The sequence below is a fragment of the Ptychodera flava genome, chromosome 14, assembly GCF_041260155.1.
Source record: "Ptychodera flava strain L36383 chromosome 14, AS_Pfla_20210202, whole genome shotgun sequence".
In the NCBI taxonomy this organism is placed as follows: domain Eukaryota; kingdom Metazoa; phylum Hemichordata; class Enteropneusta; family Ptychoderidae; genus Ptychodera; species Ptychodera flava.
Window position 1 is genome coordinate 6250827 of NC_091941.1, and position 24442 is coordinate 6275268.

General features: G+C 37.2%; 2 protein-coding genes across 2 annotated transcripts in view; one reads left to right on the plus strand and one right to left on the minus strand.

The window, feature by feature from the left end:
* The window catches only part of LOC139149105 (short transient receptor potential channel 6-like), a 41259-nt gene that overhangs the window by 12514 nt on the left and 4303 nt on the right, over positions 1 to 24442 (minus strand). Inside the window, exons 3-4 of the mRNA XM_070720661.1 lie at positions 17990 to 18708; positions 2062 to 2323 (exon numbers count right to left, since the gene is read on the minus strand). Coding sequence (XP_070576762.1) covers positions 2062 to 2323; positions 17990 to 18708 — 981 coding nt within the window. The remainder of the gene's footprint in view (positions 1 to 2061; positions 2324 to 17989; positions 18709 to 24442) is intronic.
* LOC139149100 (uncharacterized) lies at positions 10588 to 11855 on the plus strand. Its single transcript, XM_070720655.1, has 3 exons — positions 10588 to 10630; positions 11000 to 11231; positions 11346 to 11855. The coding sequence occupies exons 1-3, from the start codon at positions 10603 to 10605 to the stop codon at positions 11788 to 11790; spliced, it is 705 nt and encodes a 234-aa protein (XP_070576756.1). The 5' UTR covers positions 10588 to 10602; the 3' UTR covers positions 11791 to 11855.

Sequence of the window (24442 nt, forward strand, 5' to 3'; positions counted from 1 at the left end):
TATCTGAGCTTTCCAAAAATGTAAGGTTTGTGCTATTTCATGCTAGTTTACTCAATTTAGGGGAGGATATAGTACCCTTACCCTACCCATTTTTCGCCATTTTTGCGGTACATACAAATCAAAAACCAGTGCAGACAGGTAGTGCATCCCAAAATATCCGATGTTAACATCTTTTTCTAGTTCAGCAGATCCCAAAGAACAAAAAAATACCCATGTAGTAGGTTTATGGGGGGGGGTGCACGGTGGACCCCTCCAGCCCACGGACTATATCTGTTGGCGGTGAGCGTGCGTAGCTATGCGGTGGCAGGGTTGACCTTTGATCCGCAAAGCTCTGCATGCATGGCAGGGCACAGGCGACCCAGTAAGTATTACTGAGTTTTTCACACAGTTTTCTCTATCATTTTCTCTTCTTTCTTCATGCTCTGAATGATCGGAATAAATAATATAAATGGTTTACATAACGTAACCTAGCCTCTGTGACTATTTACTTTACACTTCATTACAAGGACGTATATCTCTCATACACACATGCTGTAATTAATTAGTCAACACAACTAATTATGCTAATCCATGGACTTATCAGACGTTGGTCAACATCGGAAAGATAGGTTTTAGAATTCCATTCCTATCTTTCGCGATGTTGATCAACCTGTAAAATCCCTGATAAGTCCACGGATTAGCATAATTAGTTGTGTTGACTAATTAATTACAGCATGTGTGTATGAGAGATATACGTCCTTGTAATGGAGTGTAAAATAAATAAAGAGTCACAGAGGCTAGGTTAGGTTATATAAACCATTTATTTTATTTATTCCGATCATTCAGAGCATGAAGAAAGAAGAGAAAATGATAGAGAAAACAGTGTGAAAAACTCAGTAATACTTATTGGGTTGCCTGTGCCCTGCCATGCATGCAGAGCTTTGCGGATCAAAGGTCAACCCTGCTACCGCAAAGCTACGCACGCTCACCGCCAACAGATTGCTGCGTTTCGACAGCTAGTGTTTGAAGATTAAAAACCTCAATTCCAAAATGTTATGGCTTTATTTCGAGAGAGATTTGTGAAGCTTCACAACTGCCCTGACTAAACAGGTACTGTAGAGACTGTGGGAGTACGTGTTCACACTGATATTTTCATGGCGGCCCATGATTTCGCCATGTATCACTTTGTAGTTCGACCGTGATTGAAGTCACTTCAAAATATTCCATTACATACCTAATCCGTTCATTAAACCCAGTAAACCAACTGCTGCGGTCACGGACATTATTTAAATATTAGATTTTATTGAAGAAAATATTTTGGGGTTGTGGAAATGCTGTCATTTCGTTATTTCGCGATTTCGCAAAGCATCTATTTCGTTGTTCATCATAAGCCGTTTTTTTGTTGGATATTGATCAATATGGAATCGGTATTCACCGAAATGGGGTTTTTCCATATTTTCGAATTGCCTTTGACCTACTTTCCTGTATCTTGGCAATCGAAACAGGTACAGGTATGGTATCAATGGACATAGGGTACATACTCGAGCCAATCACTTTCAGAACAAGCGCACCACATATTTTATGTGCATACCTACTTCGAGGCTCACAAATAGGGCCAGACAACTTGTTCTGCCACCATATGGAGCTGTATTGACCAACTTTAATTTTCGGGACACAAATGGGACTAATAATTGCTTTTATCATCAATAACGATCATGCTAGGGCCCTTGCTTGCAGGTTTTATTATCTTTGAAACCGTAACATGTATTGTCGACATCTTTACAAAAGACAGAAAGCTAGTTAGAATTTTCAATTTTTATAGCACCATCAAAATATTCTATTATGAAATTCCAATTACACTGCCAGCAGAAAACAACTACGTGGCGTCTCAACTTCCCTTCTTTTTGATATTGTCATTTGAAACCTAATGTAAATGATAATGTGAATGATTTTACATTTGGTAAGGATGAAATGTAGGTACCCTTAACAGGAATACTTGAGCTAAATGTAGCTCTGATGCATTTACTAGGATATGTAAGATATATCTTGTGTGTCACTTGGAAAATCATTTTTACAACTTACCTGTATCTTGGTGAATGTATCTGACATCATTGCAATGCAGAGATTCAAGAGGATCAGCAATGTTAGAAAGCAAAATACACAGTATAGGATATAACTGGTTGCAGTCATGATGGGCTTAGGCAACACCGGAACACTGGTATTTGATGGATAACTTCCATTTGTCAAATTCGCATACGAGAGGTCAGATACGTAAACGTCCATTTGATCCATGGCATCTTTACCAAACATCGTCCAAAGCAAGGTAGCTACACCTGTATAGAATCTGTTGACAAAGAGTCGGGTGAAACGTGTCATCTGAGAAAGTTTGGGTTGAATTCAACATTTTGTAACTCACTAAATGTAGCGATTTGTCACTTGATATAAACTATTATCAAAGTAAAGCTAAAGTGACAACCACATACACTACACTCGGTGGCCACAAATAGTCAAATGGTTTAATAACAGCACAATTGAGCTGCAAATTCTTAACTGCAACCTCTTTTGGAAAAGTGCAAATAGCAAAATGTCACCGTGATTCGCATGTAAAACAAGTCATTGCAAATGACACAGCCCCAAATTGCAATTCAAGTGATTTGATTACATGTTACTGAATCGAAGTCAAAATAATGTAGCAATAAGAATTTGTGACTAGAAGGCATAATGATATATAAACATAGCTTTATGTCATAGCAACTTGTCTTTGTGCCAAGTTTAAATGAAATTGGCCTCGGCAAGTATGAATAATGCCTCCCCTGGCTAACATAAATGAGAATGGCTGCCAGGCAGCTATATTGGACGATATCACAGAAAGATACGGCCAATTTACTTCAAGCTAATTTAATCATAGTTATGTAAAATGTCACCGGAAGTTCGCTTGCACATGCCTAATTATATGCACATCGCAGCTTTGACCTAATTCCGCTGAAACGTTCGTCAACTCTCTACGTAGGGATAGCGTATGTAAACTCTGCTCCTGTATTTCCGGGCGATTTTGCCATTTCATAGGAAAAAAAAGCCTCAGCGTGAAAGTCATCACACTAATTTTGTAAAGTTTCTGTGTATTAGCTTGCAAAAATGTTCTAATTTCTGACAAAGTCGCAGTGGTCGATCGTGTGATCTGCATTGTGTCTGCTTCAGTTCGATAACCACATGGCTTGGCAGCCCTGATGTTATACTAGCGTACTTTGGCAAGACCAAATACTCTTAAGTATGACAAAAGCTCAGATATTACGTCTACAAATTACAACTTTCAATTTGATTGAACTTTTGTAATAAGTTAGGGTATCAAACGGCACCACAACCGTTAGTCTGGCTGGACAATGACCATGATTGACAGTTCCCAATGATATTTGACAGCTATTTTCTTTCCTTGTCATCATTTAGTCTTTTAACGAAAAATTGTCCAACGTAAAGAAGTTTTGACCTAATTTTAACTGTCTGAACTTGATTCCTTTCTCAGGAGTGAGCAAATCATGATTTGAGTCACAAGCCCCCGTAGCCAAAAACATTTATCAATAGCCGGACTGCCAGTGACTCGTTAAATTTGTGAAGTCCATTTTTTCACTGCCTGCTCTCAAACTGCAATATATGAGGGAAAAACTTGTGTTTGGCATGAGGAGTTTTGCCTAAGTTAACGAAACTCCTGAACTCAAAAATATGGCAAGATACCAATCAGTTCTTCTTAGCGTAACCATGACCGTTCTTACATGCATACATGATATGACTGTACTGTGATACTTTTGTGATTCCCAACTACCTCAACATGATATTTCGGTGACCTCTACAACCCTATGCAATAGAAACAATCCTGTCTCTTGATATCCATGTATTAATTGAGGAGATGAAATTACAACAAAAAATCACACAAAATAGCATCGTATACACGGTGTTTCAAATTGGTGTCGATCCCGATGTCATATCTGCTGTAGTTGCCAATGCCAGTCCAGCTACCATATCTCAACGGCCGATCATTTTCTCTATTGACACGAGCGATTTCATCGCCCACAGCAAGGTCCAAATAAATGATTTTTTTATTTCGAACAGTTATACTGATGACTACAACGAATTTTACAGCAATATTGTTTTAAGTTGATCTTTGAAAGATCGGTTTTTTCAGCTGCAATTCACCCACTCTGCATAGTACTTGATCCGTATCATAACAGTTGATTTTCTACGTAGATGTTTGACGTTGTCATGCATAACTTAGTTGTTTTTTCGAGATAAAGGCATTTTGTCTCTTGATATCCATGTATCTATTGTGGGAATAGATAACATTACAACAACAAAAAAAAATCCAAAAAAACACACAAAATAACATCGCCTACACGATGTTTCCAAGTGGTGTCGATCTCGATGTCATATCCTCCATCGTTGCCAATGCCAGTCCAGCTACCGTATCTCAACGGCCGATCATTTTCTCTATTGACACGAGCGATTTCATCGCCAAAAGCAAGGTCAAAATAAATGATTTTTTTTATTTCGAACAGTTATACTGATGACTACAACGAATTTCACAGCTATATTGTCTTTATTTCGATCTTTGAAAGATCGGCTTTTTATGCTGCAATTTACCCACTCTGCATAATACATGATCCAAAACGACTGTCGACTTTTTACATATATTCTTGACGTTGTCATGCATAATTTCTTTTTTTGAGATAAATTTCAAGCTTTATTTCTGATAACTTCATTTTTCCCCGGAATTGCAGGATTTCTTTAATGATATGTCAGTTAGGTTTTGCAAGGAGCCACACACCCTTTCTTGCGCCATGGAAAAGTAACCATCTTCGTATTCGCCTTGCTTTAATTAATAGGCAATACGCTTCTGTATATCGTTTGATGCTGATTGAATTTGCTACTTTCCTAATTTACGCAAGCTTTCAGTAGCTTGACTGTCTTCTTCCAAGGCAAGTACGTTCTGAATGTATTCTCATCGATCGTCATAGCGCACCTATTGGCATGTGTGGCGAAGACGTTGGCGAGTCGACTTCCGCAGCTGAACTATGTCAAATGACCATGCAAATGATATGCTAATCTAACTTTCGGTTGAATGAGGAAAAGGTCTATTATAGAGAAGTCTGTATTCCCTGTAGGGTGTATCTTGACTTATGAAATTAATTTGGATCTAAATTCCTGATCCATGTTTCAGGGTTTCCTGCATGAAATATTTGCTTAAGTTGGTTCACTATATGAAAAGCCTCAGATTTGTTTCCTATCACTTCAAACTGATACCAAATGGGACTAAATTACTTGAACAATTTTTAAAAAATGTATTGAAAGGTGTGAACAAAGTACATAGCTTGGGTCGTCCATACGTCCATATCAAAATAACGAGAAACAAATATTTTGCAAGAATCATATGTTGCATTTACACAATAAATGTCTGTAAGTACTGGGGCTCTCCAGATGTTTGAGTGGACAGACATCCTCACAAACGAACACATACAAACATGCACACACACATACATACATACATACATACATACATACATACATACATACATACATACATACATACATACATACATACATACATACATACATGCATGCATGCATGCATGCATGCATGCATACATGCATGCAAACATACATACATACATACATACATACATACATACATACATACATACATACATACATACATACATACATACATACATACATACATACATACATACATACATACAGACATACATACATACATACATACATACATACATACATACATACATACATACATACATACATACATACATACATACATACATACATACATACATACATATACACAGACAGACAGACAGACAGACAGACAAGCAGGTAGGCAGGCACGAAGAAAGACAAAAAGATAGACAGACTGACAGAAAGACTGACAAATGCAGGCAGGCATGCATGTGAATGCATGCATAGATACATACATAGATACTTAGATACATAGATACATAGATACATACATAGATACATAGATACATAGATACATACGTACGTACATACATACATACATACATACATACATACATACATACATACATACATACATACATACATACATACATACATACATACATACATACATACATACATACAGACAGAGAAAGGCAGACAGGCAGGCAGGCAATAGACAGGCACGAAGACAGACACACAGACAGACACACAGACTGACAAGTGCAGGCAGGCATGCATTTGCATGCATCGGGGCATGCATGCATACATAGATACATAGATACATACATTCATACATACATACATACATACGTACATACATACATACATACATACATACATACATACATACATACATACATACATACTGACGCTGGTTCGATACCGATCCCAATAGCTTCTATAGACTGTAGTATATCGTAGCTAAAAACCACAACTGGTGTGCATTTGTACTTCCGGGTACTTTGCTCTTCTACCACGTTTTAGTAAAATCAGTCGCAGAATCCTGAGTATGGTTCTGGATGTACAAAATCGAATCAAAATCACCGTGAAATGGTATATAAGATCATACAACAAAACAATCTGATGTACAGCTGTATGTCTTGGCAATGGGTAAGATATAATCGAGGCTGGAACATCAAGGTACTGCAATCTTGTTACAGCGATCTAATAAGGTGCTGATAACCGACGACTGATACCTCAACTCACATTCCAAAAGGAACAAGCTTAATAAATTACTGAAATCTGACTGTCTAGACATATTGGGCACTGGTTGATATATAGCCTACATATATGAATTTATTGAATATGCAAATGAACAAATTATGATATATCACTCTTAATAAATTTTATATATTATATTTTAATAGAACTTATTCTTTGGTGTAATTAGTGTAGCTCAGAATTTGGATCAAATTCAGTACATTCACATTGATATTTGGCCTAATTACAGAAACTCACTGAATATGCAAATGAGCTTTTGAGTGTAATTAGTGTAGCTCAGAATTTGGATCAAATTCAGTACATTCACATTGATATTTGGCCTAATTACAGAAACTCACTGAATATGCAAATGAGCTTTTGATAGCATTGAATATTCACCAACCTCCCAGCATAAAAATCTAAGTATTATCAAGGACCTTCAGAAATCTCATTAAATTCAACTGTTTCAGCTTTATTAAACATTTTTGGCCAATTACAACAATTCATTAAACAGGAATTTGAGCTTATCATAACCTACGTATGATCAAAGGAAAAAAATGATTAAGCAGTGCATTCAGTATTAATGTATGGCCGGTCAGAGAAATTCATTAAATATGCAATGAATTAATAATCATTTGCTATGCTTACCGAACTTATTGCAGGTCAATCAATAGTAGAGGTTTCGTCACAATCAGTTTATTCAGAATTCATACATGACCTAATTACATAAATTCATCAAATATGCAAATAAGTCTATCAGAATTTCATGCTCATCACACTTATAGTATAGGTTGGCCGAACTACTGATTGGCTAATCAACGGCCAAGACAAAGGTCATGGCAAGACGTCACTGGTTAAGTATAGTTGAACCAATCAGCAGTGGAAAAAATGACGTCATATGGTAGAATCGTTCTGCAGGCCGCATTTCACCGCGCTTGGTCTCAAAACACGGCTGATTTCTTCAAGATGACGCGAGTAGCACATTCATCGGCGATATATTTGAGGAGATGGTTAAATTTGTGATCCAACTAGGTGTATGGGAGTGTAGTTCTGAATGTTTTGTGCGAGCGCACGGCCAGTTGAAAAAACGGGTAGTGTGTTTTTTGAGTGATCGTGTAGCACACCATGTGAGTATTTAGGTTGCAGTGGCGGGCATATCGACAACGGGATCAATAGATCGATCCGAAAATCGATCTACTTTGTGGTCTACTGACATCACGAAAATGAACCTTTTTCTGATATGAGCAAGTTAGGAGATTCGTCAATAATCGCAATCATACATATCCGTAATCCATAACACTGGGTCAAAATTCGTTATACACTAGTTATAAACATAGACACAAAACAGCTCAGAACAGACAGTAAAGCACCGGTACACACGACAAAGTCAATAGTACGATGTACTCTTTTGGAAGGCGGGTACACTGTGTTTCACGAAATTGTAAGCAGAGTACACAGTTTGCATTGATATGTAAAACAACTACAGCATCAATATATGGAGGTAGCCTCTATGATCAAAATAATTATATTGAGTCTAAGCATGGAAGTACAAGCGATGATCGAAGACAGCCACTTTTGAACACCCCTCCTCACTAATTTATGGCCGAATATGAGAGTACGGTCCATTTGTTTTGGGTATGCAGACAATCAAAACGGATGTATGGTTTTCGTTCGTGGCTTTACATATAGAATGGCATGTCATGTGTGGAGGGCTGGAAGGGTTTTGACGTATCGGGCACAGTGACATTTGGACATTTGTATCACTATAGGAAAAAATGCGAGACTGGAGCAAGAAAGTGACACTTTCTAGCAATTAGTGAGATTCGCTTGCCATTTTCACCGCTATCAGTGGAGATTTTTGAATTCTCACTTGTGAGAAGTGAGAAAACCTCTCCTTGGAGAGAATCAAGTATGATAACAGTTTCTCACCAGTGAGACTTGACATTGTCACAAAGCACAGGGAGAATGGTATTTTAACAGTGAGAATGTATCATACTCGTCATGAATATATTCATTATGAAATATACCGATTTACTATTGATCATAAATCATCTGAAAGTTCAAAATTGTACATATGAAAGTACTATCATTATAAGCTTGTGTAATCAACGTTTGCAATTCCCATTCTGTTCAATTGGTTATGTGAAAATGTACTGAAGAAAATTCTCAAATGAGTACCAGTATTAACGCCAACTATGGAAAATAATCAATATAATACTTGTTTTCTACATTACGTTGATTCTGTTGATGTGGTATCATTCACAAAGCTTGCTGCGAATCCGTAGCCTTTGCCACTCGGGTAGCTTGGTCACTGGACTCCCAAAAGAACATGTCAAGGAGTGGCAGGGCTCGTTTTCGCAGCAATCACAAAGCTAGAGGCAAGAAGGACGGGCAAATAGTTGGTGCCTTGCTTTAATACCGAAGCTTAATACTGATGGCTGAAGGGTTGGCTTGCGTTCGTGGGAATACATATTGGCCTTTTTATAGATTTAGGCATCTGATATACGAGGGGACCCTTGCGGTTTGGCATTTTGACTTACTAACATATTACTGCTTGTGTACCCAAACTTGACTATGTTTTAATAGGAAATTTATAAAAACACGTTGTTGTGTATAGGTCAGCACTGCGTTAACGCCATCTTGATAACTGAACTGTGCTGTGGGATATGTTGACTTCCGTTTGAGGGGGAGTAATTAGCTAGTCTTGCGTCATTGTTGTTATTGTACGCGTAGAGGTCAATTGGTGTTCCTGAACAGCAGCTGATTGTGAAAACAATCTTGCCGGTCTTGCTCTGTCTTGCTCCATTTTCTCAACATTAGCAGTGGCGGTTGCGGTGTCATAATTAAAAGCAGTGAAGACTGTTTATGTACGATTCCAAGTAAACTTCTAAATTGTAGTCTTTTGAAGGACGGGTTTCCCGCGCCGATCGTGGCAGACGATTTCGTCGGTGAGTCCTAAAATTTTATATAGTGTGCATCGCGCAATCGTACCGTGTCATTGCGGGTTTTCACCCATAATGAACTTGTTATACTTCGTTTTTGTTACTTATCATCGGAATGCACCTGCAAACTGCTATAACATCTAAATTTTTAAGATCGAGGTCCTGGAAGTTCGTTTTCTCAACCTTAAGTTGGCATCTTTTTGTCTCGTCGATCAAGAATTCCCCTTTCAGATGGAAGCACTTTGACTATTCGAAATGTTTAGTGGGTATACAAAATTTATAACTTCCAGAAGTACAGCTGAACTCAAACCATACTACCATGGCTATGTGTGCATGACTCTTCAGCCAGTGCTCAATTACGTCACTTTTAGGCATTGATTACTCTTATTAGAAAGTCACAGTTTATCATGTGACAATATTTCAATTTTGAATTTGGTTGACTGAATCCAGATATATTTTTCATAATAAACATAATACTAGTATTTACAATGACTTGTGAATTTACAGATCATCCTGTGTCTATTTTCTGTGGTGGAGGCTATCAGTAAAACTGTTCTTAGCTGGACTCCATTTAGTAGTGTATGAATTTGATGTGTCATTTTTAATCTTGTAAAGGTACATTGTTCAATGATTTAGTGTTTTCCAATTTTATTTGCAGTGTTCAGAATGGCTGACTGTGGAGAGTTTACTCTTTAACATTTTCGTGAATACAAGGTTTCTGAACTTAAAAAGTATCTTGGCCAACGGAAAATAAGAGCGGATGGATGTCAGGGAGAGTTAGCAGTCCTGGCCTTTTGGGCATGGAAGTTGAAAATTCCACTAAATCCATCACAAATAGAGACTGAGAGACGAAGTCAGAGAAGGCTGACAGAAATACTGACAACATATTGTGGGCAGGTTTTACCGAACCCAGAAACAGTTACAGAATGGCACCAAGATATCAGGGAACCCCCCCCCCCCACTAACATATGGAGACATGTACAATTACCTTGTTAATACTCCAGGTAATTATATATTGATTACTCTTGTTGTTTTAGTATCGACAGTTGTTGATTCAGACTGTTTCATTAATTTCTAGCATTACAAATGTTTTCTTCAGTGATGGTAATTGATATGACACCTTTCTTCACAGAGAGTAGCATAACTTTTCTTTTTGAATGACAATATAAATTGCTAACTTATCATCATGCCATTTATCCTCTGTTAGTCCACACTTTCAAACCTACCGTCATTTACTCAGGGTGTCTCTGTACATTTTGATGTGTCTTAATGGTTTCATTCATGTATTGCACCATGGTTTTTGTATGTATAGAGTAACTTTTTGGTACAAGGAAATTAATCATGTTGACGAACTATTTCATCTCCCATGCTAGGTTTCTATACAGCAGACAGACTGAAAGCATACCGTTCCCTGGATGCATATCAGTTTTTCTTCAATGGCTTCGTCAATAAAGTTAACATCCACAAAGTAGCAGCCACATCATATATTTATTTGAAAACAACTGTAAGAAGGTCACAGGCTGCTAGTGATCCTTACCATGTTTGGGTAGTTGTCAACAGTGAAGATCTAACAATCAAGGGAGCTCGCTGTCAGTGTATGGCAGGGTAAGCATATTACATTTCTCAGTCAATTTTACATGAAAATGTACTCCATGTGTCCAATTGAGATGCTATCATTTCAACATATTTAGGCCACTCTACCTTCTTATTATATTACAGGTTAGGGGAAGTGTGCACCCATGTTGCTGCATTACTCTTCAAGGTCGTAGCAGCTACTGAAAATGGCCTTAATAGAAACCAAACATGTACTGACATATCCTGTACATGGAACGACGATTTTTCAGTCAAAACACGCCCAGCTCTGTTGAAGGAGATCAACTTCCAACATCCAAAGTACAATAACAAAATCAAAACATCTATTAAGCCCGTCCGCATTCCTAGTTCATCATCTGACTCAGGGTCTGATGATGATATTTGGGATGCTCTGTGTGAAATTCCAGGTTCCTCAGTTGCTCTTCATTTGATTCAACCTCAACGATATGCAGATACCGATGACGTCTTTTTTAATGGCGCTTCAGAGGAAATTCAAGTGGAAAGTACACCATCATTACAACAAGTCTCTACTGCAAATACAGTTATAGATGCAGCTAAACAGTATGTGTAACAAAGTGAACAGTGCATCACAGACGAGGGCATTTTTAACTACATCAAAAACAATATGACCCATCAACAGGCAAGTGCATTAAACAATGCTATTATGGAACAAGCTGAAAGTGAACTGTGGCATAACCATAGAAAATATAGAATCATTGCCACAAAAATGCACAGTATTAATCGCTTCATTGAACGCAAGAATCTTTTACCATCCAAGTCCATCATGATGTCCGTAAGAGGTCAAACAAAATTCAACAGCTTACACCCACCATTGGCCATCAAATGGGGGAAAAGAAAAAGAGGATGTTGCAGTACAAATGTACAAAAAAGCCATGTCCACACACCACAACAACTTGGTAGTCACAAGATGTGGATTGACTGTGCCAGTAGATGACTCTCACCTTGGCGTATCCCCAGATAGGATTGCGAGCTGTGACTGCTGCATGACACGTGTCATTGAGTGTAAATGCCCATACAGTGCCAGAGATATCCTACCACAGAAGGCCATAGGACGGACAGTCCAGTATGTCTCTGAAAATAGCGATGGCACCTACAGCTTGGTACCAACACATCCCTATTACACTCAAATACAAGCACAGAAGGGTATTCTCAACATTAAATCATGTGACTTTGTTGTATATACCAAGCTTGGTTTACTTGTCATACCTGTGCCATTCAATGAAATTTTCTGGCAGAGAGTTAAAGAAAATGTAGATACGTTCTATCTCAGACATGTTATTCCAGCCATTAGGGAAGAATTGCTACTGCCAGAAATTCCAACACATCCTTCTCCAGTCAGCTCTTCAGCAACATGTGAATTTAGAAACAGAATGCATGTAGCTCCAACCAGCCCTGATAACATAGTTCAGTCTGATAACCTTGACACAATTACTGAACATGTTGAGATTTCAACTGTAGCCAGCCTTGCCTCTGAAGGATTGCAAGCGGTTATGCCAGTCTCTTCTGACCATGCTTTGACCAGTCAACGAGGGAACATATCTACTCTGCAAAGCCATCCACTGACAAGCCAGCAAGACACCAACAATTCTACTCCAAGCAACTTCCAGCAACATAACGCCTTGGAGCAATCAACCAGCGCCATCAGTAATTTATCACATATACAACAGAAAATGAATCAAGAACACAAAAGCAGCAGACCTTTCATCTGTACCAAGCCAACGAAGAGAAAACGAAGATGTGTGTGGCCATGTGGTGTTTGTGGGCAGTCAGTGAAAAACAATGCAGTAGCTTGTGACGGATGTAGTATTTGGTATCATTTCAAATGTGTAGGCCTCACTGGTAAAGAAACTTACCTTGAAAGTGATGACTGGTTCTGCCATGATTGCAAATAAAATTGATTACTTTTTGCTATTCACATTACAGATACAAAAAATATATAGTTTTCTTCATTAACATATTTATTGCCAAAAATATATGGTATACCAATTGAATGTATGATCATAATATGTTCGTATCAACACTCCTGTAGCAATATAGCTTTAAGTTACAACAAAAGACAGTGACTATATTGTTCTCTTTTTAAATTATGTAAATGACATAAAAAACACAGTGGTCTTTAAAAATATTGCATGAAAATAGCATATGTGAATTTTTAATAACTTACCTTTGAAATGAAGTTTAGTACAAGAACACATTTGTCATATCTGTTTGCATGACATGGTCTCCTGCCCCAAGGGTATATAGTCCCTTGTTTGGGCAATAATGTCTTTGTTTCATGCCTTTCTTACACAGTTTTCACTCAAAATATTTAGATTTATTGGCAAATGATAATCAAATGCTTTATTTCCATCTTAGACAAATATTTGCTAAAAATGGAACAATTTTCATCATCGGATGGCGCATTGATATATTTATACTACCATGATGCAGTTTATCATTTTTTTCTGTAAAATTTCCCAAAAATCAGGTTTCCTATGCAAAACATGAACTTTCAACATTTTCATATCAAAAAGTTGTCAAGTTGAAAATAGTTACGGTTGCCTTTCAGTCCAATGATGATTATCATCAACCATTTACCATTGAATCGTATGGAGCGTGCATCATTCAATATTCGAGGCATGTGATAAAGTCCTCTTTTATTTGAACTCTTAACTTGCGTATTGAACTTCAGTGAAATTCTCTTGAACTCAAAACTGCTCAGTCTACGTTGCTAAATTATGACAGAATTGTTTTCATGGTAATATGTCTTTCTGTTTTCCAATTTTGAATAATTTTTTTACTAATACTCATATTTTATTGTTGTACACCACACTCAGAAAGTGCAGTAAGGCAAAAACTGCAAAACTCAAAGATGCAACTGTCGACACACACTTGATGAAGCTGCTGCTGGTGTTGGGGGAATTAAAGTATACAAGAAAGAAACTTCATATGTGGTAGTTTATCTTTGTGAGTTCAGATATACATGAACTTTTCGCTGTCATTCAAATCAAGAAAGCCAGGATTATACAAACTTTTGGAAAACAATAGAATTCTTGATAAGTTCCGTAGTTTGGATATCCTCTTACGCAAAGTGAAATTCATACTCAACTGAAGACTTACAATGTTTGAAGAATGTTACAGGAACTTTTGTTATCGAATTGACCTTCTACCCCATTCTCTTTGAAGGTTGTGATCCGAAATTATTTGTTTTGTTAGCAACTTCCTGTAGGTAAAAGACATTAAATCTAACAAGTATCTTTCAAATTCAAAACAATGAGATGATCAACCTTTTTTCCAAAAATGAATATAATTGAAAGAGCCTCAACAAAAGTAAAGAAGGAGCATGAGTAACAGAATATGAAGAATTGTACAATCAACAATATTCAAGTTCTGACTGTACCTGGTCTACTACCAACGGTGGTAGCAGATTTGTTATTGCCGCACAAACCGTAATAATGTCATTATGTAAATGTATTCTTTTTAAGGGGAACACTCCCTGAAGGATCCGAAAGCGTTTCATTCGTTCAATCGCTCTTTCAACGTGAATCCTCAGGTATGAAATCTGCCTACCACGCTCAATTTCCTTTTGACTAAGCTGAGTCTTTCCCCTGGTGAATGGAGGGATGTTTAATGTGCAACCCCGTTAAGCTAGAAGATCGCCAATATCAAAGCCACGGTCAGCCATCACCTGATCACCATATTCTAATTTATCCATAAATTCGGTCTCTGTGAAAAAAGGAGTTAATTGAATTCCTTTCATAATTTTGGTATATAACATTCATAGATAAAGTTGTCTGAAATTACACATTTCCTATAAAACAACAATTACCGAGTATACAGCTGTTATAATTATATTCCAAAGTTCATATAAAGAAAATAGGAGGCAGTGCACCTCTTAATCACACCAAACCCAATATATTCTCTCTCTCTCTCTCTCTCTCTCTCTCTCTCTCTCTCTCTCGCACACACACACACACACACACACACACACACATATATATATATACAGACATAGACACACTAAACACTAATCCATCAATTCATGTAAGTATATCATTACCAATACAATCTGCTGCTTAATATTATTATAAAGTATACGGTGCATCGACTGCATACAGGCATGCAATACAAACTTACCACTTTGTTCAACAATGTGCCGATCAGATGCCCTTCCTACCCAAACTTGTGACAACGTTGATATACCTCCAGTAGGTGAGATGCAAACCAAAAACTTAGCAGTATTGTGGTGTTTATAGTTGGAATATGTCTGCTGCCTCGCCGCGATATTACTTGGCCGCTCGATAAAAATTTCTGTGCAGTCGATCATTACTCTGGTGGCTGAATATGTTGCTTTAAACTGCTTTGGAAGACATGCAGCAACCTGGAATCAATGAGAGGCGAAATTTTTGAAAAAAGGTAAATCATTTGTAGGGAGTTCAGTATCACAGACATGTTGGAGATCAGGCTTCACCAGAGTGTACATAACAAGACACATTACAACCCCCTTGGCTAGGTGTCAACTGTACCAACCTGATATTCCAACAATACTGAGGTACGTCACTGAAAGTATCAATATTCTGCAGGCCTGCTCCAATGCTCAAAGACCTCAAACATCTTCAGAATCAGAGATGCTACAGTACCTACACATCTTGTTTTTGACTTTCAATCTGAGACGTAACTGTACTGACCATGACAATTTTTTTGAAAAAGGTTTTGTAAGTATTATTGCCACATACTGGTAACAAACACTTGCCCCAGAAAACTGAGAAGATATTAATTCTGCTCTATAAGTAATGGCAACATATAAATCAATTACAACTACATACCATATCTTTACTGGGCCATGCAATGAGCTTCTTTAAACATCTTTCCATCAGGGGAATCCATCTGTTAATTAAGAGTCTTGTTAAGCTGGTGCTGATTCGAAATCTATCAGCCAAATCCTCATCAAGAAGACCCAGTCTCAACTTCATCAGCACTAGTAAAAATTCATCTTTAAGTGACAACTTTCGCCCAGGTTTCTTGCCCTTCATGTACCATGGTTTTCGACTTGATCTTGTATTTGTGGATAGTTTTGCAGCTCTCTACATTAAAGGCCTTGTATGACGTTAATCCAGTATAGAAAAGTATTTTTTATCATCATGGCTTATCTCATTGATACTGAATTTTTGCTTCTGTGTTTGCAAATACTGCAACTTATCTATATTATTTTTCATTATCTTGATTTTTGTTATAAGTTTCTTAATGACACTTTGTAAATCTTCTTGCTCTGATGACAGACTATTGAGCAGCGGGGTTGACTTTTTATGTAAGATGCCAGAATTATCTCCAAGTTTACTCATCTCGAGATCTTCTGCCAGAGTGTTTTTTGTGGAGAGACCGTGGTTATTTACAAAGTAGTCATGATCTTCAATAAACCCATGCATTCTTATATCAGTCTGAATATTATATCAGAAGAAATAGTGTCTCTGTTATCTGCATCATCAAAACAAGGTTTTGGTTTCTCAATACAACTTTTATCTTCTGAGTTGGCGTGCCGCTTTTGCTTTTTCACTGGTGGTGGAAGACTTGATCGGATGATTGGCCGTCGTTCATGGGTCACTTTTACCTCATGGCCCATTTTTAATATAGGGAGTGGGTTTGATTTACTTTGTGCACCATCCATAAAATGTAAATCACACACCCTTGTGTTATCACTAACGCTGAAAGGTGGGGCTGTTTTGATTAGCTGTAGCCATTTCTGTCGTAGTTCACTTCTCGTTTTCGCTGATGGTATTCGGAAGAATTTGCTGTTGCTGGTGCAACCAACATCACAACAATGGCGACCTCGTCTTGGCATGATTATTCTGATAAAATATCCAAGAGGGAAATCATTAAAAATATGTACATATCAAAGTGAAGATTGTTGAATGACATATTATTGACTCTTCAATCGTTTTTACAGTCTGAGGTTAACGACACCTGACACTGGTTAGAAACAGTAACACGCTAATCTAAGATAAAATGTAAAGAAAAATTTAAACAGAGATTTATTTATTTATTTAATTATGAACCAACAAGTAGACCAAGTTACGACAAATAGGGATGATGAAAACAAATATAAAGACAAGAAACAAACAAGTAAAAATAGATTACAATTTGTGTAAAAAAATCAAGTAGCTGATGTAAATTACATCTAAAATTAATATTATTACCAAAAATATCTGAATTTAGTTCATTAAAAATAGTATTAAAACAGTTTTAGGCTTTGAAGTTTGCAGGTGCATTCCGATGATAAGTAACAAAAATGAAGTATAACAAGTTTATTATGGGTGAAAACCCGCAATGACACGGCACGATTGCGCTATGCACACTATATAAAATTTTAGTACTCACCGACGAAATCGTCTGCCACGATCGGCGCGGGAAACCCGTCCTTCAAAAGACTACAATTTAGAAGTTTACTTGGAATCGTACATAAACAGTCTTCACTGCTTTTAATTATGACACCGCAACCGCCACTGCTAATGTTGAGAAAATGGAGCAAGACAGAACAAGACCGGCAAGATTGTTTTCACAATCAGCTGTTCAGGAACACCGATTGACCTCTACGCGTACAATAACAACAATGACGCAAGACTAGCTAATTACTCCCCCTCAAATGGAAGTCAACATATCCCACAGTGCAGTTCAGTTATCAAGATGGCGTTAACGTAGTGCTGACCTATACTGAGAGATTTTGATAATACATTGAAACTGAAAATACTTGCAAAAGATGAGTTCTTACTTACGTAGAAAAGTATGCGTTGGTAACAGCTCTGATGTGAACACTGTGAAGAACGTAAAAGCTCATAGCGAACGAGAATACCACGATGAGGGACAAGCATATGAAGATGAATACATCCCTAGCCATACGGGTAAAAGAAAGTAGCATGGGGCCAAGTTTTTCATGAAGGTAGAAGAAATGCATGGTCCGCAGTAAAGCAAAGGTCACCAATATTGGAAATATGCTATAAAAAGCAAATATAGATACGTTTTTCAGTATGATGGTAGCGACGACAAGACCAAGGACTGCGATGTCGATCATGTTCCATAAATCAGAGAAGTATTTCGCCGCCCCCTGGCAGAATAATTGTTGAACCTCCCCTAGGAGTAAGCCGGCTGTCCATATGTACAACAAAATTAACAAAAGAAACTGTTCTTCTGGTGAAAACACCTGAACTGGTTGACTTATAAGTACTTCTTTGATGACCAAGAGATTGAGGAACATGGCGTACGAAAACATGTGCATAGTGAACTTTGTCTTTGGTGACTTGATGAATCTTGAGAGGGGTGAACACGGGATGAAAACGTGTATGAGGGCCAGGATGGGTTGAAACGCTCCGCACATAATCAGCAGAAACATGGCGTAGGTAAGTTTCCAACATATCCCGGAATTCTCTGACCACAGAGGTTGACCGTCAATCCAGGCGGAGTGTATGACGTGTTGAGTTTTTGAGTCAGCAATGAACTGCGCACCAAAACACATAGAAAACACACATCAGTATTCATTATCCTACATCGTTGTATGAATTAGTATTATGCAGTCTTAAAATTATGGTAGCAACGGTTTTCCTTCATGTATATTGTCTGCACAAAACTTGAGAGACGATAAAGTCAAAAAAATAAAAATAAAGGCGTTATAACTCTATATCTAAATTTGTACTGGCTCATAAAAAAGTAAAATTAAACTTGCATATGTATGTTGCAATATCTTTTCCAAGTTTTTATATGTACAAAATACAAATTGAATCGTACACTCAAAACTTTTAACAGATAAATGAAACCTACTTTTGTTTTAAGGTGGAGCTGCATGTTGCCAACACAGTTTTTTTTCAAAGCAATGTTTCTCATCTAAGATGACAAGTAAACGCCCTAATACTATATATTTTCAAAAGGCAGAGAATCTAAAGTTTACTATGGTATCAATAGTTTACTCGAAGGATGAAGGGTGTGTTTATTTGGGGTAAAAAACTACAATTTTGGTATTAATGATAAAAATTCATTTAAGTCAAAAACTTAACACCGTTTTCTAAAATGCAATATTTATGCTCTAAAAGTATTAAAGGTTGACCTAATTTCCATGCTTATTATTTTTATGCCAAACTCTGCTTTGTGCAGGCCTAATTTGCATAATTGACACAAATTGTCGTTTCGAATGTTACTAAAACAGCTTCCATAGAGATTGTCCAGTTACCCTGAAATGTAACGAAAAAAGAAGGGAGTTCGATTTATTAGTTTGTAAAAATCGGAAACATGATATTTGCTTAGAATTTCTCCTTTCTTTAATGAAGGCAAGCATTTTTAATAAAAGGTCATGTCCATTGGAAGTATTAACTTTTTTACATCTATTGTCAAAACTTTGGTAATTTGTCCTACGCCAAGGGGGGGGGGGTTAGGCTTCTGGCCATTATTTTAGATATATATCAACATGATGGAAATATTAAGTTTCTAATAAAAGATTCGCAACACTTAACAGTTATGCTTGTGAATCGTCTTTCTCATAATTGAACCTTCATTAGCATTAACACAAATAATATTTGAACCACCATGGTTGTGGTGGTGATGGTGGTGGTGGTAACAATTATTATGATGGCAATTATCATGATCATAGATTTATTCCCCTTTAAGTTCACATGTTCTTCCTCTAGATGGGCCATTTGCTTACAACCAAAATCCTTTTGTTGACCACAGAGAGTCTTGATTTTGCTTTCTGCAGGAGGCTATTGAGGCTGCTGAGATTCATTGCAGAGCCCATGAGAATGGAGAAAGGGGTACCTCAATGTAAAGATGTACAGCACGTGATGATATATTTGTGATGATATAGCTGTACCGCCAATCAGATCTTAGTTGCACAAATATAACTAAGGGGGCTGTTTATATAATGAACTTGCCATTTGCAGCTTCTTAAACTTTGTTATCATTACCATAAATCTATCATGAAAATGCGCAATGACTTTCAATATTGTTTTAACCTGGTATCATCAATAAGCATTGCATGTTTCATCAACTTTGATCAAGTAAATCCTGGTATACATTCCTAATTAGGAGGAAGTCATTAAATAAGCAAATCAGGAATTGAGTGATGTAAAAATGCTTAATAATTTTGAACAATGTTGTATCATAGTAACTTCAATGTACATAGCAAGTTTCGTCAATTTTGGTCTGCTCAATCAAGATATATACCCTTAATTACGGCTGACATATTCTTGTGTGATCAACATTTCTAGTAAATCTAATCAAAATGTGTGCAACCATTCTCAATGTATATTCGTTTTTTCTAAAATCATTAATTATGCAAATAAGCAAAAAGTACGCAAGCCACACTCATCAAAAACTAATCAGTTCTTGCCGTTTGCTAACTAACTCTATGTACCAGAAACTAATCAGTTCTTGCCATTTGCTAACTAAATCTATGTGCCAGATTTGATTTTGATCTGATAAGCCATTTTTGAGATATCGGGCCAACAGACATACAGACAGACAGACACACAGGCAGACACACAGACAGGCAGACGGACAGACATCGCTGCGACATAAGCTCACGCGTGTTAACACGTGATGTAAACATTGTTTTTGAAAAGTACAAGAAAAGATCTATAATCTATAAAATTTTGACAAAACAGACGATATAAAAGGTTGTGATATTCAATCCAATAAAACTTTGAATCTGAAATTTGGTTGAAATAATAGCAAATTTTGTAAAATGTATTATTCTATTTATTCACACACTTTTTGTTTGAATTAAAAATGACAAAAAAAATCGAATTAAATTTTGATTTGTTCTATTGTGCAATAAGAATGGGTACAGTTCATTCACTTCATGAACTTGAAATGAATGGTTTTGATATATTGATTTTCAGTGATTTTCGTGAAAATGGTGACTTTTAATCGCCATTTTGTAGAAATTAAGCAAATTAAGCGAATATTTTTCATCAAGTTTTGATTTTTCTAATATATCGAAATTCAAAATTCCTTTATTCGAAAGTATGACAATATTGTCAATTTTTCTAATTGTACATCCTCAATACCATACATGTGCCTGTTGCATTTGCAGAGTTACAGCAAAGTAGGTCAAAGGTCACAAAAATGTGCTGTATACCGATCAATTTACAAAAGAAACAAAACTTCTAACTTTTGTATTTGCACCTATTAATGAGAGCAGATCAAAGGTCTTCCAAGGTCAACCAAAATTTGGAGAAAAAAGTTGTCTCTCACTGGTCATCATCCAACAAAAACCAAGACTATAGCCATTATAATTATTGAGATATGTGAAAGTAGGTTAAAGGTCATTCGAAAATTCGGAAAGTTTTCTTTGCTTACAGGTCAGAAACGAAAATTCTCGTCTTTTTAGTCGCTTCCATACATGAAAGTTGGTCAAAGGTCATTCTATTTCACATCAGTCATAATAAACAAAAATCAAAATCTAGGCCTTATTATTGCTGATATACATGAAAGTATGGCAAATGTCGTTCAACGTCATCTCAAATTTATGAAAGTTTTGTTGCAAACTGGTCAATAAAAAAGAAAAGAAACTCTCATCCCTTGTAGTTACTGAGATAGATGAAAGTAGGTTACAGTCATGAATAACTTCATTTTGGAGAAAATAAAATTTATCCCATACTGATCAATATCTAACCAAAACCAAACCTGCCATTGTAGTTACTAAGTCACATGAAAGTATGTTAAATGTCATCCCAGGTCATCCAACAAAGGCAAATATCGTGTTGCTGTCATCGTCCATTTGAGCTTAAATTGTGTGTTGATTCCGGTGATAAGGATTTTTAGTCCCCACGGACGATCACGCAGATATCTCAGACATGCCGTGGTCAATTTCTTTCAAACTTTGCACAAGGATGAAATTTGTTTCTTCGCTTCGATAAAGTGTGTATGTGCGATGTATGATAGTGAGCATCCGTGCGTGAGTGCTTCACGAACTCTACAACGTGTTGAGCGGTCTCAGTCAGAAAAATGTAACAACTTAGCCGGCTATTGAACCACTCTTTTTGGGAGTGGAGATTTAGCCGAGTGGTTCTGTCTGTGGCCTCTCAGCTAGACGACTGATGCCGTATGTTGTGGGTTCGAATCCGATTGAAAACTAGCCGTATATAGTACCCTACACCATTCAGATGCAGGTCGATTTGTTTCACAATGCGATCCAATTTGGCCGTGTTAGAGGACTTTTTAGTTTACACCTCCATAGACTCCCATGTATAAGGCAGTTCTCCATAGACTCCCATGTATAAGGCAGTTCTCCATAGACTCCCGTGTATAAGTCAGTTCTCCATAGGCTCCCATGTATAAGGCCAAGAAAAATAAAAATTTAGTTTCTCATCGTATTCATATTGCAAAAAGGATGCAGTGACAGTTTTTAGTCCCCACAGATGAAGTCCAGGGGGCTTATAGATGTGGTCATGTCCGTCCGTCCGTCCATCCATGAGTCCATCCATTCACGCAGATATCTCAGACATTTTGACAAAATGTCACGTGACCTCGGTGACCTTTGACCTCAATACATATATGTCCATAACTCAGTAACCCCAAGTGCTACAACCATCATATATGGTATGATGGGACACCTTATGACGCCATATATTGTAGCTCATTAATTAGGTGCATATCTAATTTAAGCGAGCCAATAGAGCTAGAGGTCTGATTTTTGGTATATAGGGATAAGTTAGCAAGACAATTTTTTTACAAAATGTCACATGACCTCAATGACCTTTGACCTAAACCATTCATATTTAGTATGATGGGAGACCTTATGAAGCCACATACTGTACCTCATTAATTATGCGCATATCTAATTCTGAGCAAGCCAATTGAACTGGATGTCTGATTTTTGGTATATAGGGGTAACTATAGGATAGACATTTTTTGACAAAATGTCATGTGACCTCGATGTCCTTTTACCTATGATATACGTTTATGTCAATAATTAAGTAACCACAAGTGCTATATCCTTTATATTTAATAGGATCGGAGACCTTATGACAACACATGCTTTACCTTATCAATTCTGCACATATCTAATTCTGGGCAAGCTATTAGAAATAGAGGTCTGATTTTTGGCATATAGAGATTAATTAGCAATACAATTTTTTCTCAAAATGTCACGTGACCTCGATGACCTTTGACCTTGATCATACATATATATGCATAACTCAGTAACCACAAGTTCTATACCCTTTAATTTTGATAGGATATTAGACCTTAAGATGTCACATCTTGTACCTCATTTATTATGCGCATATGTATTTCTTGGCTGGTCAATACAGCTAGAGGTCTGATCTTTTTTCCCGATTTAGAACCGTTACTTAGACATGCCTCATGTGTTTCAAATTGGGAACAACGACATAGACCTATGTGCCCATAGATCTCAACATATACACTCCAGTGATACTTCTTAATGACCACATTTCCCTGCCCCATCAAGACTAATACTCCTATTCCAAGTGGGGACTATGTCATTGTCAATGACTCCGCTGTAACTATTATTTTATGGGTATCTCAGGTTTTTGTAAATGTCAATATGCTCAACAAATCACTTGAGCGTTTTGAACGCATATCATAAACTTGCAATCACACCTACTGATAATGATATGAGCAAACTTTCAGTTCTCATGGTCTATTGATTCTTGAGAAGATTTTTTATAGATTTAGCTGAATTGTTTCGAAATATTGCGGCCAAGGACATATGACCGCTCGCTCCTTTATTTGTAATTTTAGTAGACCGAGTGGACGCATAGAGTCATGCACAAGTTCTCCCTATCCCTGGACAAGGTTTTGCGTTTCGTAGCGATACAAGTGGCAGTTTCTTAGAAAAATTTGAGAAAGAAGAAAAAAGAAGAATTATTCGAATGACACCAATAGGGGCCCTGCACAGCTGGCTTTGGTCCCAAAAGGAGAAGAGGAAGAGAACAATTCTAGGAAAACCAACGCACAAACAACTTTCCCCATAGAGCCCTATGGCCGTATAACTTTTCGCCGAGGCTACTGGGTAAACTTGGAGCTCATGCGCACATGGCTTACGACCTGACTTGACCCCCGCAATATCCAGCGAATTTCAAAATCAATATGTAAACAATGGCTACCGATGGCAAAACATTTTGCATTGTCCCATTGATAAAGGCAATAGAGAACAGACGGAAAGCCTCAACAGAAAGACTGCAGCAGTCGGATAACTACTTCCCAGCAGAGGGTCA

What these genes read in the sequence shown, in the direction of transcription:
- LOC139149100 (XM_070720655.1), top strand. Translation starts at nt 10,603, where the DNA reads ATGTACAATTACCTTGTTAATACTCCAG. An exon ending in TTACCTTGTTAATACTCCAG is followed by an intron (nt 10,631 to 10,999) that starts GTAATTATATAT and finishes CTCCCATGCTAG; the next exon opens with GTTTCTATACAGCAGACAGA. An exon ending in CGCTGTCAGTGTATGGCAGG is followed by an intron (nt 11,232 to 11,345) that starts GTAAGCATATTA and finishes ATTATATTACAG; the next exon opens with GTTAGGGGAAGTGTGCACCC.